This window comes from Aulonocara sp. 'chitande type north' Nkhata Bay, linkage group LG13 (assembly GCF_057382095.1).
Source record: "Aulonocara sp. 'chitande type north' Nkhata Bay isolate Kocher_YH1m ecotype deep benthic linkage group LG13, A_spYH_male_GT1.1, whole genome shotgun sequence".
NCBI classification, from domain to species: Eukaryota; Metazoa; Chordata; class Actinopteri; order Cichliformes; family Cichlidae; genus Aulonocara; species Aulonocara sp. 'chitande type north' Nkhata Bay.
In genome coordinates, this window is record NC_141356.1 from 16,472,031 (window position 1) to 16,486,911 (window position 14,881).

Sequence of the window (14,881 nt, forward strand, 5' to 3'; positions counted from 1 at the left end):
GAGGAAGAATTCTTTGATTTTATCTTGTCTTCACCGTATTATGAGCCTCTGCCATGTACGGTGGTAATATGGAGCCCATGAGCTCAGGGCGCAATTATTGTGTACTTGAATTGAAATGTCTTAGTTGCAGCTTTTATTATGCACAGAAAATATTTTAAGCCAGAGATTAAACTCTTTACTCCAAATTAAACATTAAAGAAAGAAGCTGATAAAGCATTTGCATTTAAGGTGCTTGTACTACAAAAAGAAGTTTGTTTAGTGAAATCAGTTTCGGAAGAACTTGCTCAAATTTGCCTGAATGCTTTTTTGTTCTTCTTAATTATGAAATTGTATTTAAAGCATTCAGCAGATGTTTTTGTATAGCTTAGTGCTTCTTGATACTATTTAATTTATTTTATTCCCCTTTGGTGTTCTTTTAGTCTTAACTTTCTTGAGAAAAGTTTAAAGGTATTGTACTGTCAAGGTTTAACCATTTTATTTTTTTTTTGAAGCTCCAAAAAATATATAATGAGATAGAAAAGTCAACTCTCAATTCTTCTGGTTATTAAGGGTGTTTTTCTTTCCCTCCCCTCTCTCTTTTTCCCTCTGCCCAGGAGCTGGAGGTTGGTCTCCTCTGAGTTCAGACAGATATCAGTGGTTGGAAGTCGACCTGGGTGGGCGGACACGAATCACTGCTGTTGCAACACAAGGCCGCTATGGCAGTTCTGACTGGCAGACAGCCTACCTGCTGATGTTCAGCGACGCAGGGCACAACTGGAAACAGTATCGACAGGAAGGCAGTATAGGGGTGAGTTTGTTGTAATAGCTCAGAGTCATCAGAGTTGGAGGAAAGTGAGCCTGAAGCGTGACTAAAGAAAACAACATTTTCTGAAAAAATCAAGTAAAGGTGTTAATGTATTAAGGTTTCCATCATCTACAATTATGTGAACATTTTGAGCTGTGGAAATAGAGAACAAATCTAAGTCTTCAGGTGTTTGCTATTAATTTACTGCAGAGGGAGAGCATCAAGAGAGATTTAAAATGTGGAAGTCAAACCTCTAGTGTTAAAAAAAGAAAGAAAAAAAATCAGGATGGTGTTTCATTTATTTAGTGTATTGGTTAAGTCAGGTTTTTTCTAATGCTAATCAGGAGAAGTTGTTTCATCCATCCACTGGTTATATGAAGTGGGAACAGCAGGCTAAGCAGGTTATTCCAGACGTCCTGCTTTCTAGGAATGCTTTCCAGTTCCTCCTGAGGGATCCCAATGTATTCCTCCGCCAGATATATAATCTCTAGAGCAGGTTCTGGGTCTACCTCAGGGTCTGATGGAGGTAAATATCCACAGAAAGACCCTCAAACTACTATAGTGTTCATGACCATTATGTTATTATTTACTGGTTATGAAGTTTTAATACTGTAACTATGAGCTTTATGATCTTTCGCCCTGCTAGCTATACTAACAAGTTGACTGCTAGTGTCACAACTCTAACTCCACATGTTCAACTCAGTAGTGAATCCGAATGCAGGACGCAGGGCGCAGGATCTATTGATTAATATTTGATTATTATTGGCTCCACTCACCACTGTCTTACTTTTTTTTCCCTCTTCCTCTTTTCCTGTCAGTCACAGAAGAATAACTCCTCTTTGTTGTCATTACATTTGCTTAAACAGAATCATGTACACAACTTTGACGGCAGTGAGTGTAGTCAGATGGAGCCCCTTGAGGGAGGTCAAGTCTCTTGTACACGGCCACTGTTGTAGTTTAAAGTTTGTCAGCCCTTGGGGGTCTCCCCACTGACCTGGGGCCCTAACAGTTTCTAGTTTTAACTAGTGGCAAATGGCGCCTCTGGGCACATATGAGACACCCTAATTAAATGCCTGAACCATCTCAGCTGGCTTCTTTTGACCTCTGACTTAACTGCACTGGAGATATTGCCCTGAAGCGGGAAAAAAATAGCATCAATTTGCCGCCCTGTGGGTTAACCACACGCCAAGACAGACACTAAGGTCAGGTGCAATGTGACCCAAGTGGGGTGCAGTGGCAGGGGCCTGGGGAGACTGACCAGCTGAATTGCAGACTGATTTTGGGGGATTTCGATGTGAAGGGAGTTACTGTTGAAAAATATAAAACATACATTATTCATTTTATTGTAAAATATATGCTTTTTAATTTTGTATTATATAAATATGTGTATTTAGTAAGGTGCCAAGCTTGCATTCCCTCTTCTGACCTGACCAAATTTAGGGGAACCAATTCTAAAAAAATCCCCTGCAGTGTTAATTTAGGTGACGCTGCTTTCTCGTCATTGGTGGCAAAGATCCAATGTTGTTTAATCTGCTAATATAACATCAGTCTTCAACACTAATTGGTAGAGTTAAAGGTTGGGTGGCATTTAAAAGTTTTACATATATATATATATCAATTTTGCCCTTGAGAATGTTCCATGTTATTTTGTAGAATTGATAAACCAATTTTTCCAGTTGTGGCAAGGACAGAAAAAATTACAAAGATTTTTATATTTTCAGTTATTCTTTTAAAGGTTTAAAAAAAAAATGCTGAAATTAAAAAAGGAGTCTAGAACCACGTGGAAAGAAACAGTGCAATGTCATGGCAGTGAAACTGAAGGAGCTAAATGAAATTCAGCTATTGTTACTTTCTGTCATGGTCCTGGGCCGTGTTGGCCCAGTATTCTTAGTTCTCTTGTATTTTTGTATTCAGTTCCCTGTTTAGGTTCTGTTTCCTGAGTTGCCCTGTTATGTGGTTCCCTGTGTGCTTTCCCTTTGTGACTCTCACCCCCTGTGTGCCCCTCTATGTATTCATGAGCCCTTGTCCCCTTTCGTGTTTTATTCCATGTTTTCCCCAGCCTGTTATGTCTGTGTTCTCCCCGTGCTCTCTCCTCCTGTCTGAACCTCTGTACTTCCTGTTTTACTTTGACAGTCTCTCGTCAGTATGCGTCATGTTGTGTTCACTCCTGCCCTGTCTCGTTATGATTATCTGTGTCAGCTGTGTTCCCCGTGTGCTCCCACTTCCCTCGTTAATCCTCTGTGTATTTATGTCTGCGTCTCCCTCAGTTCTGTGTCGTAGTCTCCCTCATGCTGCGTGGATTTCCCTGTGTCTCGCTCCAAGTATTAGTTTATTGTGCCCAGTTTAAGTTTTGTATTTTCCTGTCATCTTGTCAGCAATAAAGCTGCCTTTTGAGTTCATCCCTTGAGTCCGTGAGTTTTGCGATTGGGTCCTCATCCTGCCTGCCACACAGCCGACCATGACACTTTCTTTCTTAAACCTCTGTGTTTTTTCTCCTCTATGTTCTGATGTCTTCTTTGGTGGAAGCAAGACTGAAAAAATTATGTTATTATAACAGCATTAATAATTTAGAAACTGTTAAAAATATATGACCGAGAGTGTGTTCTTAGGTGATCTTGGGCTTACATCCAAATGCATTGTCTTGACTAAAATGCTGGATCTAAAACAGAAATCTGTTGAAAGTAAGCAGCAAAAATATAAAATATCAGAAGTCAGTAAAGCAGATAGCTTTTCAGTCAACTAAATAAAAAGATCACCTTTCCAGGAGTCTGCATTTCATTACTAGTGATAATTTTGCTTGGCCAGAAACTGAATATTAACAACTACCTTCCAGTTTATTCAAATGTACAAAAGCCAAAGTAATTAGCATCGCATTTTCTGATCACTTTCTAAGATCTAACAACTTTTTGCTTAAACCACACCTAGTGGGTAATGAATCCCAGTCATGCTGATGCTGTGGCAAATAGCTTTATTTTAAAGATTAGGAGAGTTAAGACTTTCACAGCAAGGGTAAAACTAATGTCAGCTTAATACTCCTTCTGAGGGAGAACAAAAAAGACTTCTCACAGCTTAAGAGCTTGTTGATTTCACACACAGCATAAGTCGGTATAAATCTGTGGCATGTCTCAGAAGTCCTTCCAAAGCTCTGCATATTAGTCAGCCTAGTTTATCACGGCTTTCAGGGTACGGAGTCGACTGCTGAGCAGCTTCATCAGTCACAATTCCTCCAGGACCTCTTTTTCCTTTAAGCTTAGATGACAGAGTTTGTGAGGCTGAGTGAAGCGCTCATTCTCCAATTTTCGCTCTCATCGTCTCCTCTTTCATGCTTCGCATCAGCTGTTATGGTATAAAAGAGCAGGTTGTGTTGGGGATGTATATACTGTTCTAATTAAGAAATACAAATTCTTTAAGTGTCAGTAGAGGTAAATTTACTAGATTTGCATAACATATTTTCATTTCCTTCTGATGCTGATTGTCTCTTAATTATTTTTCTGTTAATGTTAGTGGAGCAGATTTGTCCTGGTCTATGTTATGACTCCTGGATGTTCATTGACTTTGTAGGTTTAGTAGTGGTTAAAGTGTTCTGAAGCAGCATTCTGGCACCTTCAGTTCACAAGCAATTAAACCTTATACACAGAATAATACATATTATGATTTAATTAGTTCGTTTTTTGTGTGCTGCAGATTGACAGCATGGAGATTTCTTGCCCAGTAATAAGAAAATAATTACATCCCACAGCCCACTTACACCTTCAACACATCCCTTCTGTTTTCTCCTCCCTTGAATTTGTTCATAGTCAAAATGTAAATAAAGTCTTGGCCACAATTTAAATGAAAAAACGTTTCTTTTTTAAGAGGCCGGTCATTTCAAATGAAATTATTCAAGCAGCTCACATATCATCATATGTAAACATGGATGCATTTAGCATTTCTGTGCAGTTTGTCACAAAATGTGTCCTCTATCAAATTCACATTTGTTCTACATATTTGACACTTTGAGTGTCATCAGTGACGTTTAAAAAAATGGAAACTTAAACTATGCATATATTGTCTTGTTCATTTTAAACTACTGTTTGTAAAGCAAGTGATATCTAAACGTGTGTTGCTGAATTATGTTTGGTGCACAGAGGCTGTGGCATTCATGGTCAAATGTTAGGATGTAGATCAAGGGTATTAGATATGAGTCTATATTTAAGGTGATGATGCCTCAAAAAGCAGTGAATATGAGCTGATCACAACCAGCTGAAAAACCTACTGCTGCTCACAAAACAAGTTATTATGAAAGAAGTATTTGCTCCCTTTGGATCATCATACATATGTTAATGTAAGATAAAGATAACCTGAGTAATAATTTACTATTATTATTATCTAACCAAACCTACCTGGCACTTCAAACAAGGTCAAGAAGTCCAATGCAGTGATTTGAATTAGCGGCTAACCTCATGCTCCACACCCTCCTGTCAGAGCCTCGAGCAAGTGGGGACTGAATGGTTTGTTTAAGGGCTTTCCAGCTGGGCAGATGTCCTCCATGTGAAGGACGTTGCTCACTGAGCCATCCTTTATTTCCGCGCAGAGCTACAATTCTGCTGTTTAGGTTGAGTTTACAGTATTTGCATATTAATTAAAAATAATGATCAGAATAGGTACACAAAGTAACCTTTCAAGTGAAACATTTTAATTGAAAAGCACCAAGAGAGGGAATATTAAGAAAAAGCATAAGCACTTGTATTTTAGGAAAACAGACTAGGTTCTGCAATTTATAATGGAAGTCATTTACTTATTAAAAGTCTTTTACTTATGTCCCTGTTGGGTTCTGGGAGGGAGAAGAAAAGAAAAACAGTCAGCTAAAGGTTTAAAACGTACATAGAGGAATTTTAATGCATCACGTTAAGTCCAAGTTGAAGCTGAAACGCTAAAACAAAATGCAGACAGGCTGTTTTAGGATTGCAGAAGTTAATAAATGTTATTCTCCACGGACCACATGTTTACCAAAGCATTTAACGCACATAAAACTACAACTACTGCTTCACAAATCTAATTTTCTACCTGATTGAGAAACCATTCACCAGAAACCTGGCCCTATCTCAACAATATTCCCTCCATTAGGAGAAAAATCAAACACATCACTTCTCACAGATACCTTGGGGATAGTAGTTCAGCTTCAATGAAGAGATGAAATGTTCATTTTCTGTAAGAATCCTACTACAATAAATGTCCACAGGAGGAAATTTTAGTTATCTTTGTAGTGTCTCACAAACAAAAGATGAGTCGACTGATGCATGAATGCAAATTCACAAAACCAGCTAACTGTGATTTTATGTCTTTGTTTGTTTTCTTTAAGGCATTTGCAGGTAACAGTAATGCAGACAGTGTGGTTCAGCATAAGCTACAGCACCAAGTGATCGCTCGCTACGTCCGCCTGATTCCTCTCAACTGGAATCCAAATGGTCGGATTGGACTCAGACTGGAAACCTATGGATGTCCTTACAGTCAGTTTTTGTTTTTCAGTACTTGTTTCTCTACACTTACAGACATTAACTGAAAGCATGACAGTAGATTAGACACTTAATTTTGTTTTTGCGTCTTGAAAAAATTATATAACACTTTGTATTTACTGTATATTCCTATTTGTGTGACTTTGAAGCATATTTTGGGGGTAAAATACCAAAATGGTTTTTTTTCAGTGTCTCTTTTCATTTTTTTTTTTGTTATGCTTAGCATCTAATAGGGACAGGTTTGCATCATCTAGCCTTGTGAGAGGGTTGGACATCAATGCATTTGCTAACCAATTTTTAGAATTAAACAATAAATTTCATTTCTTTTACCTTTGGAACCTTACCAAAGATTTCTTTCCTCAAAAGGCGTAAATAAAACAATGTGTACATAAAACAGGGGATGTAAATGTACCTTGGGGGTTGGTGAAGAGGCGGCAGATCAATGCTGATTACAGTAGAAATGAGCCACAGGTGAAACAGACAGTAGGAGCTCACCAAACACCTGCTCAGAGGAAGTGTTGATGGAGAGGGTTAGGGCGGAGCTATGGCCATGCTGGTTCAGCACGGTGTGAAAATATAACCTTGCAGCTTTACTGTTAATGGTGTTGATGCTAATGGGTTTAATTAGACTTTGACATGTTGCTGGCAGCGCGCAAACGTTTTGTGACTTTTCCGCACAACTCTGTAACTCTGTAACTGTATGTGATCTCCCACTTTGTAAATAAAAAAACAAAAGTCTTTCAGATCCCCAAAGATTTACCCCACATAAGGGCATCATATATGAGTTCATTTTATTTACTTATTAAAATCTTATATGATTAAGGAATTTAAATTAATTTTTCAGTTGTTTTTTTTTTTTTTTTTTTACCTGCACTAACTTCAGTGTACACACTTTGGTAACAGTGGTAGAAAAGAAGATTTATGTAAAGCATATAATATACCAGCCCTGACAGACAAACTTTTGAACAATTTCAAGGCATATTTTTTTTCTGGTGCTTTCAGCCTTTCTGTCACTTGTAGAAGTTCAAATGCATTGGATCCAATAACTCATGTGTCTGAGTTGGCGTTTCTAATTTGACACTTCAATAGAGACACTGTAGGCTAGAGATTTGTGTTCTTAAGCAACACTTTCACCATTAGTGTATAATTTTCTTCAGAGTGACATGAAAGCTGCACAGTGGTCATTAATCTGCTTTCTATAGTCAGACATCATTTGAATATTAGCTTCTCTTCTTCTTTTATTGATGCTTAAATATTAATATGCCTTTGGGAAGCGTTTACTGTAATATTTTATATGTATATGAACACTGCAGGTAGAAGATGAAGAATCCAGAATGTATGTTTCGCAACAGAAAATTGCAAAATGTGCAGCATATCAGATGGGATTTCTGGAAAGCAGGGTTGCATAATTAAATATTTAATGAGTGTAATGAATTATAACAATTACAAGCATCTGAGTCCAGGGTAATGATTTTGTGTGTGTGTGTGTGTCTTTTTAAAGATTCTGACGTGTTGAGTTTCAGTGGCCAAAGCAGCCTCATCTACAGGTTGACTCCCAGGCCGAGGCAGATGTCCAGTGAGAGCATCAGCCTGAAGTTTAAAACGCTGAAGAACTCTGGGATACTGCTTCATGCAGAGGGACAGAACGGGCACAGCCTCACCTTGGAGTTAGAAAAAGGAAAACTTCAATTGCTCATCAGAAAAGGTACAAATCTGAGGTTTTTATTTATGCAGTGTGGAAACTGCCTGTGCTGCTGTTTTTATTGAACAAACTAAAAGAACTAACAAACAATTTGTTGGTGAATTACTAGTAGCTATAAAATGAAAGTTGTGTTGACATTGCAGCATTTTCTGGTGGATGTATTTCTTGAACGTTGCTTGGTCATCATTGTTATTAGACAGAGGGGTTTGTGTATATGCATAATCTTACACCTGTTAACTCTTAGATGAAAAGAGCATAGACTTCCCAATAATAATAATAATAATAATAATAATAATATGAAAACAAATTTCACTACAAGGGAAACCTCACTTTCAAGGTCAGGGCTTATCATTCAAGGTCTAGAATTCTGGCCCACTCAACTTTACAGCACTCCTTGAAGTTTGTGGATTTTCATTTATGCATAGCTCTCTTAAGTTCTCACCACAGCATTTCAGTTGGATTGATGTCTGACTTTGACTAGACCATTGAAACACCTTGATTCATTTTCTGGGAGATCCCTTTCTTCTGCAGAAGTGAGTGGGCCTTAACGCCCACTCACTTCCTGGGCCAATTGATCTTAGTAAATCACATGATAGGGTAGTTGATAGGGTAGGCTAGCTTTCACAGTGTGTTCACCCAAAACTAGGGATGGGTATCGTTTAGGTTTTATCCGATACCGGAGCCAAACTGGTACTTTTGAAACGGTGCCTGTGCTTAAACGGTGCTCGAACCGGTGCTTATGGAATGGAGAACACAAAATTGGTCCAAAAACCTCTCATGTTCAGCTGTTTTCCACTTTTTCTTTGGTCATTTTAGCCTTTTTGGCCAGGGTGACGGGAGTATCTGCCATCAAACAAGAAGACAGCTGCATGTAACTATGACGGTGTTTGCTAGTTCACCTTACATGCATTAATTTAATAACGTGGTTAGCCTACTCAACGTAAATTACACATGAACAACATTAAGCCACTCACCCAGAGAAGAACGGCTGCTGCTGCCATCATCATCCGTCATCATTTCTGCTACACTGGCAGGGCTAGGGGCCAGGACTCTCCTCTTTGGGTTCTTGGGGAATGTTGCTAACTCCGGGACTGATAACAGGCACCACACCCGCAGTAGATGTGCTGCTAAGTGTGAGGTCTTGCAGCAAGCTATCAAATACGTGCATTTCTCGGCTTTTAAAAAAACACTATGCGTTGCCGGGTGTTTCATCAGATTCGAGGTGTTACCTCCTTTGCACAGTATCAGCTTAAAGCACTTGTTGCAGGCTGCTGATTTTGTATCTTTTACTGTGAAGTACAGCCAGACTTTTGACCGCTTTGCCTTGGGCATTTTTAATCTGTAGCTCTGCTCTAAAAGAACGTACGTACCTGGGTCTGCCTACTATCCTTGGAAAGGGAAAATGATTGGCTCGAATCAAAAGTGTATGACATCTCAGGGAAAAAAAGCACCAAAATAAAGCACTGAAATGTGCGCTGCTTTTCGGTCTGGTTACTACCGTTTATGTCAGAACACCAGATACCCATCCCTAGCCGAGACCTTGGCTGATTGTGACCCACACCCGTTTTCACACCTTGGCTCATGTGATTAGGTAGAGGATCAACAAGGGGTCCATGACCCATTCTGTTATAGATTTGCTAATGTGCTTGGGCTATTGTCCTGTTTCATGACCCAGTATCATTCAAGCTTTGTCTGGCAAATAAGAGATGGAATCATGTTTGAGTCTAGAGTACTTTGATACTCAGAAGAGTTCATGGTCGACTCAATGACAGAAAGAAGCCCAGTTGGTATAAGGTGCTGATATGCTGTGTTTGGTTTTCACCAAACCATACTTGTTCAGTCTTTTTCTAATTGCAGTGTTATGATAACTTTAGAGTCTGAGATGTAGTTTGTCTTGCAGTTTATCTGAAGCATTGCATTTTCTGACTTTGAGGTGAATTTGCTAGGACATCCACTCCTGAGAAGATTTTGGCATTGTGTAGTAACACACACCTGAATGCCAAAACCTCTGCTTTTATGGAGGTGATGATGTCACATCTGATGATGATCACTTAGGTGGGCTAGATTAGTAGCACCTGGCTGCTACCTACCCTCCTGATTCCTCTGGAAGCAACAAGGTTGTTTTTTCCATTATTGCACAGAGTCATGAGAAAACTTTCTTTTTCACAATATTTTATTCCATCACACTGCTATTTCAAAGAAGTTTGCTATGTTAGATAATATTAAAAGAACTGTAAAATATATATATATAGTTTTTAAAGAAAAACTCAAGTAAGAACCAGCTGCCACAAGATAACCTTTCAATGGTTTATTTTATTGGTTTTTCATTTGGTTGGCAAACTTGCCAGCTTTATTAATGTTATCCCAGAGATTTTATGGTGGAGAAGAACACATTTATCTATGGTTTATGCTTCTTCAGTTCATCACTACAGGATATGCTGAATTTACATTTACCACGTGTAGTACAGTAATATTTCATAAAAGATCTTCCTTCAAGTAATTCTCTGGTTTTAATTAAACGTCTAACCTTTATACTTCTGCTGCGCTTCGTTTAATTTATTTCACTAAACAGGATATTCATTTTACTTTTATGTGGATAAAATGAAAATATCCTAGATCCTATCTGGGTTCAGTATGTCATCATAGGGACTTATTATTATTATTATTATTATTATTATTGTCACTCTCCAATCTTGGTTATGCCTCAATTAAAAACAAAAATCCACTCTGTCCATATTTGATTGGCTAGCTGACTTTTTGGGCATGTTTTCTCTCTGGTATTTTACTTTTTGTCATTCCACTCCCTATTTTATTGGCTGCTGTGGTTGGGTTTATCTCTGCCCCTCTGCCCTCTGCACTCAGTCTCTTCTTCTGCCTTAACAGTTCTGCATTAGTAATTTATCACCATCCTTTGAATATGTCATTCCAGTTCTCTGCTTGCCTTTCTTTTTATGTTTTGTTTTGAAATTGAGTCATTTACCTTCCATTAACTGTGGGACTGTGCTTATTTGTCCTATTCTCTCTCATTATTTTCCCACCTACTTGCCCCCTTCTTCCTATATATGTGCAACCTGAAAGCAATACTTTCAGGTTGCATATACAACTAACAACTTAAAAATATACATTTCTGTGAAATTCGTAGTAAAGTTCCAAAACATAGGGGGTGAGAGGCAACACATTATTCCACTTGAATTACACTGGTCTCAAAGTTATGCTGACCCATGAGACCTGACTGAAATGTCTAATTTACAACTGTAGTTCCTGATTGTACTGCAGCGAAAACAAATTCCTCAGCTTGAACATGATCAACACAGATTGCTTAAATTTGTTGAAGGTTTTTAAAGAACTGTGTGATAATAGATTTATGTTTTTTCACTTTTTGGACATGCAAGCTTGAATGAGTTCACTCAAAAACATTTTTGGCCATGACAAAAATGTCACTGTTGGAATGGCGACAGTAAGGTTAATTTTGTAACACGATCTTTTCTCTTTTTTTCCTTTTAGCTGCTACACAGATATGAGACTTTGTCGTGAGTTTCTGGTGGAAGTTGTTGTCTGAAGCAGCTCTCTGTGATTTGTGTTTGAATTTTGGCCTAAAGCAAATTTTATTGCTGAATGTGTTTTTCTTTAGAGAGCATATGAATAAACATCAGTTCATCCAGAATCCATCCTCGATCTGTGGGTTTGTTCCAAGATGCTGAAAAGAATAAATGCAAAAGGCATGCAGCCCACTGAGATAATCACTATGAAAACATTCAAAAATCAGGTTGAAGTTGACTGAGATGACAGAGCTTTTTGAACGCTGACCTCTTGATCATGACAGCATTTGAAAATCAGGTTTTTTTTACACCAGCCAAAGATCAAACTTGGATCAAACCTTGAGTTAATGTAAAAAAAACTGACAGGAGATTCTTCAAAACACTTCACAGGTAAAGAGAAGAAAGGACAGTGTAGCTTAACTTTCACACATGGCTGAAACATGCATTTTTGGATGTCCCTCTTTTTCTGCACATATTCACAGAACTGCATGGATAGAGCTGGCCGTGCTATGTCTGATCAGTTTTGTTGGCCCAGTGAATCACTCTGTGATAATTCAGCCCTTTGTCATTCTGTGCACTTCTTTAAAAGTTTAACTTTCCAAATTACAGCAAAGGTAATAACTGACTGATTTGCACCTGTACCAGCATTAGATTGAGAGTTTTATTTGCCCACATTCACAATGCAGCCTTCAGCAGTATTTAACAGACGATGCTTAGCTCTCGAGCCCAGTTTGAATAAATACGCTGGCTCATTAAAATTCATGTGTTCTTTCCAGAAGCAAACCATTTCATGGTTACTATACATTCATCAAATTCTTGGATTATAGTTCTCAGGGTCATACCTATTTAAGCTTGTAATTAAGCTGAGTTCTCTTTTATTTTGGCTTTTGATTATTTAGTGAAAGCAAATCTGCCAGCAGTCATTGTTCACTGATCTTGTGCCCTCTGGTCAAGTGTTTTTGTTAGGTGAAGAATGAAGACAGTGCTGCTTAAAAAATGTAGCACTTTTCTCTTGTAAAATAAAGAAGCTGCCTACCAGGTATAAGATATAAATATATACATATATATCATGGAAATATTGGAAGTTTTCTACATGTAAAAATAATCCCTTAGGAGACAGGTATAAAATATAAATGCCTTTTTTGCAGAAATATGTAATATCAAGAAAATGACAGATGAGCAGACAACATCCCCAGAGTTTTCGCTATAGCTCCTACAAACACACTGTAGATATTTGCAGTAATAACAAGGAAAGCTCTACTTAAGGCCCTTTTTTCAGGCACCACAGGAGAGGGGGAAAAAACTCCAAAAGGGACTCCTTCAGGTTCCACTAAACAGAGGGGTCATGTCCCAAGGCCAGTAACTGTACACAACAGTATGCATTTAGAGTTGTTGATAAAGTGTGTCTCTTTTACTCACGCTCATTTGCACAAACAGAGTACAGTTCATTTACTGTCCATGTAGGCACACATGACAAAAAAAAATGACAAACTGAGGAGTCTTAGGCGGCACATCAGAATGCCAAACATGTCAAAAGCTGGGAACCGCCTGCATTATTATGAGCACTTTTTATAGCACATGATGAATTATTACAGGTGTAAAATATTTAAATATTTCCTGTCATTTAGTGGCTGTTCTTCTCGACCCTGCTGTTGGATGCAGGTGATGACTCATTCTGCCAGCTCAGCTGTCACAGTGAATGGTGGGCTGCATGTCATGTTCAATACCGTCTTACAATATTGACTTACCTTGTTATTCTGCTCTGCCTGTATTGACTGATGCGAAGGCGTTGCAGGTTTACTCAGTCTTACGGGGTTGCAAATAAGCTGCTTAGCTTTCATCCAAGAAGCAACATGCTCATGTCAGAAGGAGCCGACTGTGTTTAATTTTACAGCCCACAGCTGAATCATTTCAGTGACACAGAGGCTATGTTTGACTCACAACTGTAAACTGATTAGCTGTAAGCCCTGTGAGACTTGGATGGTCTTGAGTTTGGAGCAGGCCCAAATGTTTTTGGATTTGCTTGCTATGTTTAAAAACTACTGAATATGATCTTCTGGATATTCCATATTGCTTATGCTCCAAAGGAGCCAATTCTTTAACAATGTAACAACTCGGGTACATGTCCACTTGCTTTACTTTTTGATGCATCTCAGAAACAATCCAGCAGTAGAGTAGTTGTACTGTAAATTCTTCATATCGACTTGATTTGCTATGTTTCTTGCTTCCGTTTTGTTTTAAACTGTAATTCCTTCTTTTTTGCTTACTTTTTTTTTTTGCTTGCTTGAGAAACTTTTGCTCCTGGAGCAGCAGCTTGTGTTGTGAGCACATTTAGAGGTTGTTCATTATGCTTGTGTTGACTGATTGTGCACACCGTCTCAATCATTTACTCTAAATAGAATAAAATGAAAACACTGAAACAATTATATCAGTCTGTCATCTATCAGTGCCTTCTAACAAAATTAGATTTAGAGCTGCAGCGAAGTGCTGAAATGCAGAAGTAGACAGCAGATTATGAGGAGGTATTGCCCTGGGTAGCTGTCTGAAATGATTTAAAACAAGGACCTATGTGAAAATTAAAACAGCTTTGAGGAACTTTTCACAGTAAAAAAAATCTTTTTTATTCTGAGGGCATACTCTAAATTAAGATGATGTCATACTGGGAAATTTCCAAAAGTCCATCAGATACTTATACAACAAATATTCCAGAGAAGGATTTTCTGGACAGGAAAAAGCTTTTACGGTGGGATAAAAAATTCAAGAGTTTCACATTGTTTTGCTTATCTTCGTGGCCTGTTTCGAATAATTTAAAGATGTCATGTGAACTTTTCTGGTAAATAAAAATTATGTATACATTCAACAAATGTGCTGAATGCATTTCCTTCCTCATAAAACATTTTTAAAGTTGACTTTTTGCACAATTTGAACTTGTATTGAATTGTTTACCTCCATGTTCTTTTTTTCCCCAAACCTCTCTCTTGCTTTCGGTGCCATAATGATGTAATAATTATAATAAATGTATTTGTCTCTTTGGCACCTGTTGCCAGCTGTTTAACACTGGAATATTGTGAAACCATTGGTATGAAGGTGTATTGCATCACTGGTATGTGTGTGCATGAGAGAAGAATAATGTGGACTCAGCTGGCACGAGAGATGGTGGTTTTTTTATTAATATTTCCAGTCATCTGTTGTCAGGTTTTGGTGAGCACGCGTGGAGTGTAGCCTCAGTTTTATGTTCTAAACTGACTAGAGTGGCATCCAGTGTGGTCTTTTTCTGCTTAAGCCAATCTGCTTCAAGGATTTATGTGTTGTGTGTTCAGAGATGCTCTTCTGCATTCCCTGCTTTTAGAATAATCCTTTA

The 14,881-nt window shown here is 38.1% G+C and overlaps 1 protein-coding gene across 1 annotated transcript in view; it reads left to right on the plus strand.

The window, feature by feature from the left end:
- Positions 1–14,881, plus strand: part of LOC147315894 (contactin-associated protein-like 4) — a 99,312-nt gene that overhangs the window by 42,861 nt on the left and 41,570 nt on the right. The window contains exons 3-5 of the mRNA XM_086258874.1: positions 594–787; positions 6,126–6,273; positions 7,781–7,984. Coding sequence (XP_086115000.1) covers positions 594–787; positions 6,126–6,273; positions 7,781–7,984 — 546 coding nt within the window. The remainder of the gene's footprint in view (positions 1–593; positions 788–6,125; positions 6,274–7,780; positions 7,985–14,881) is intronic.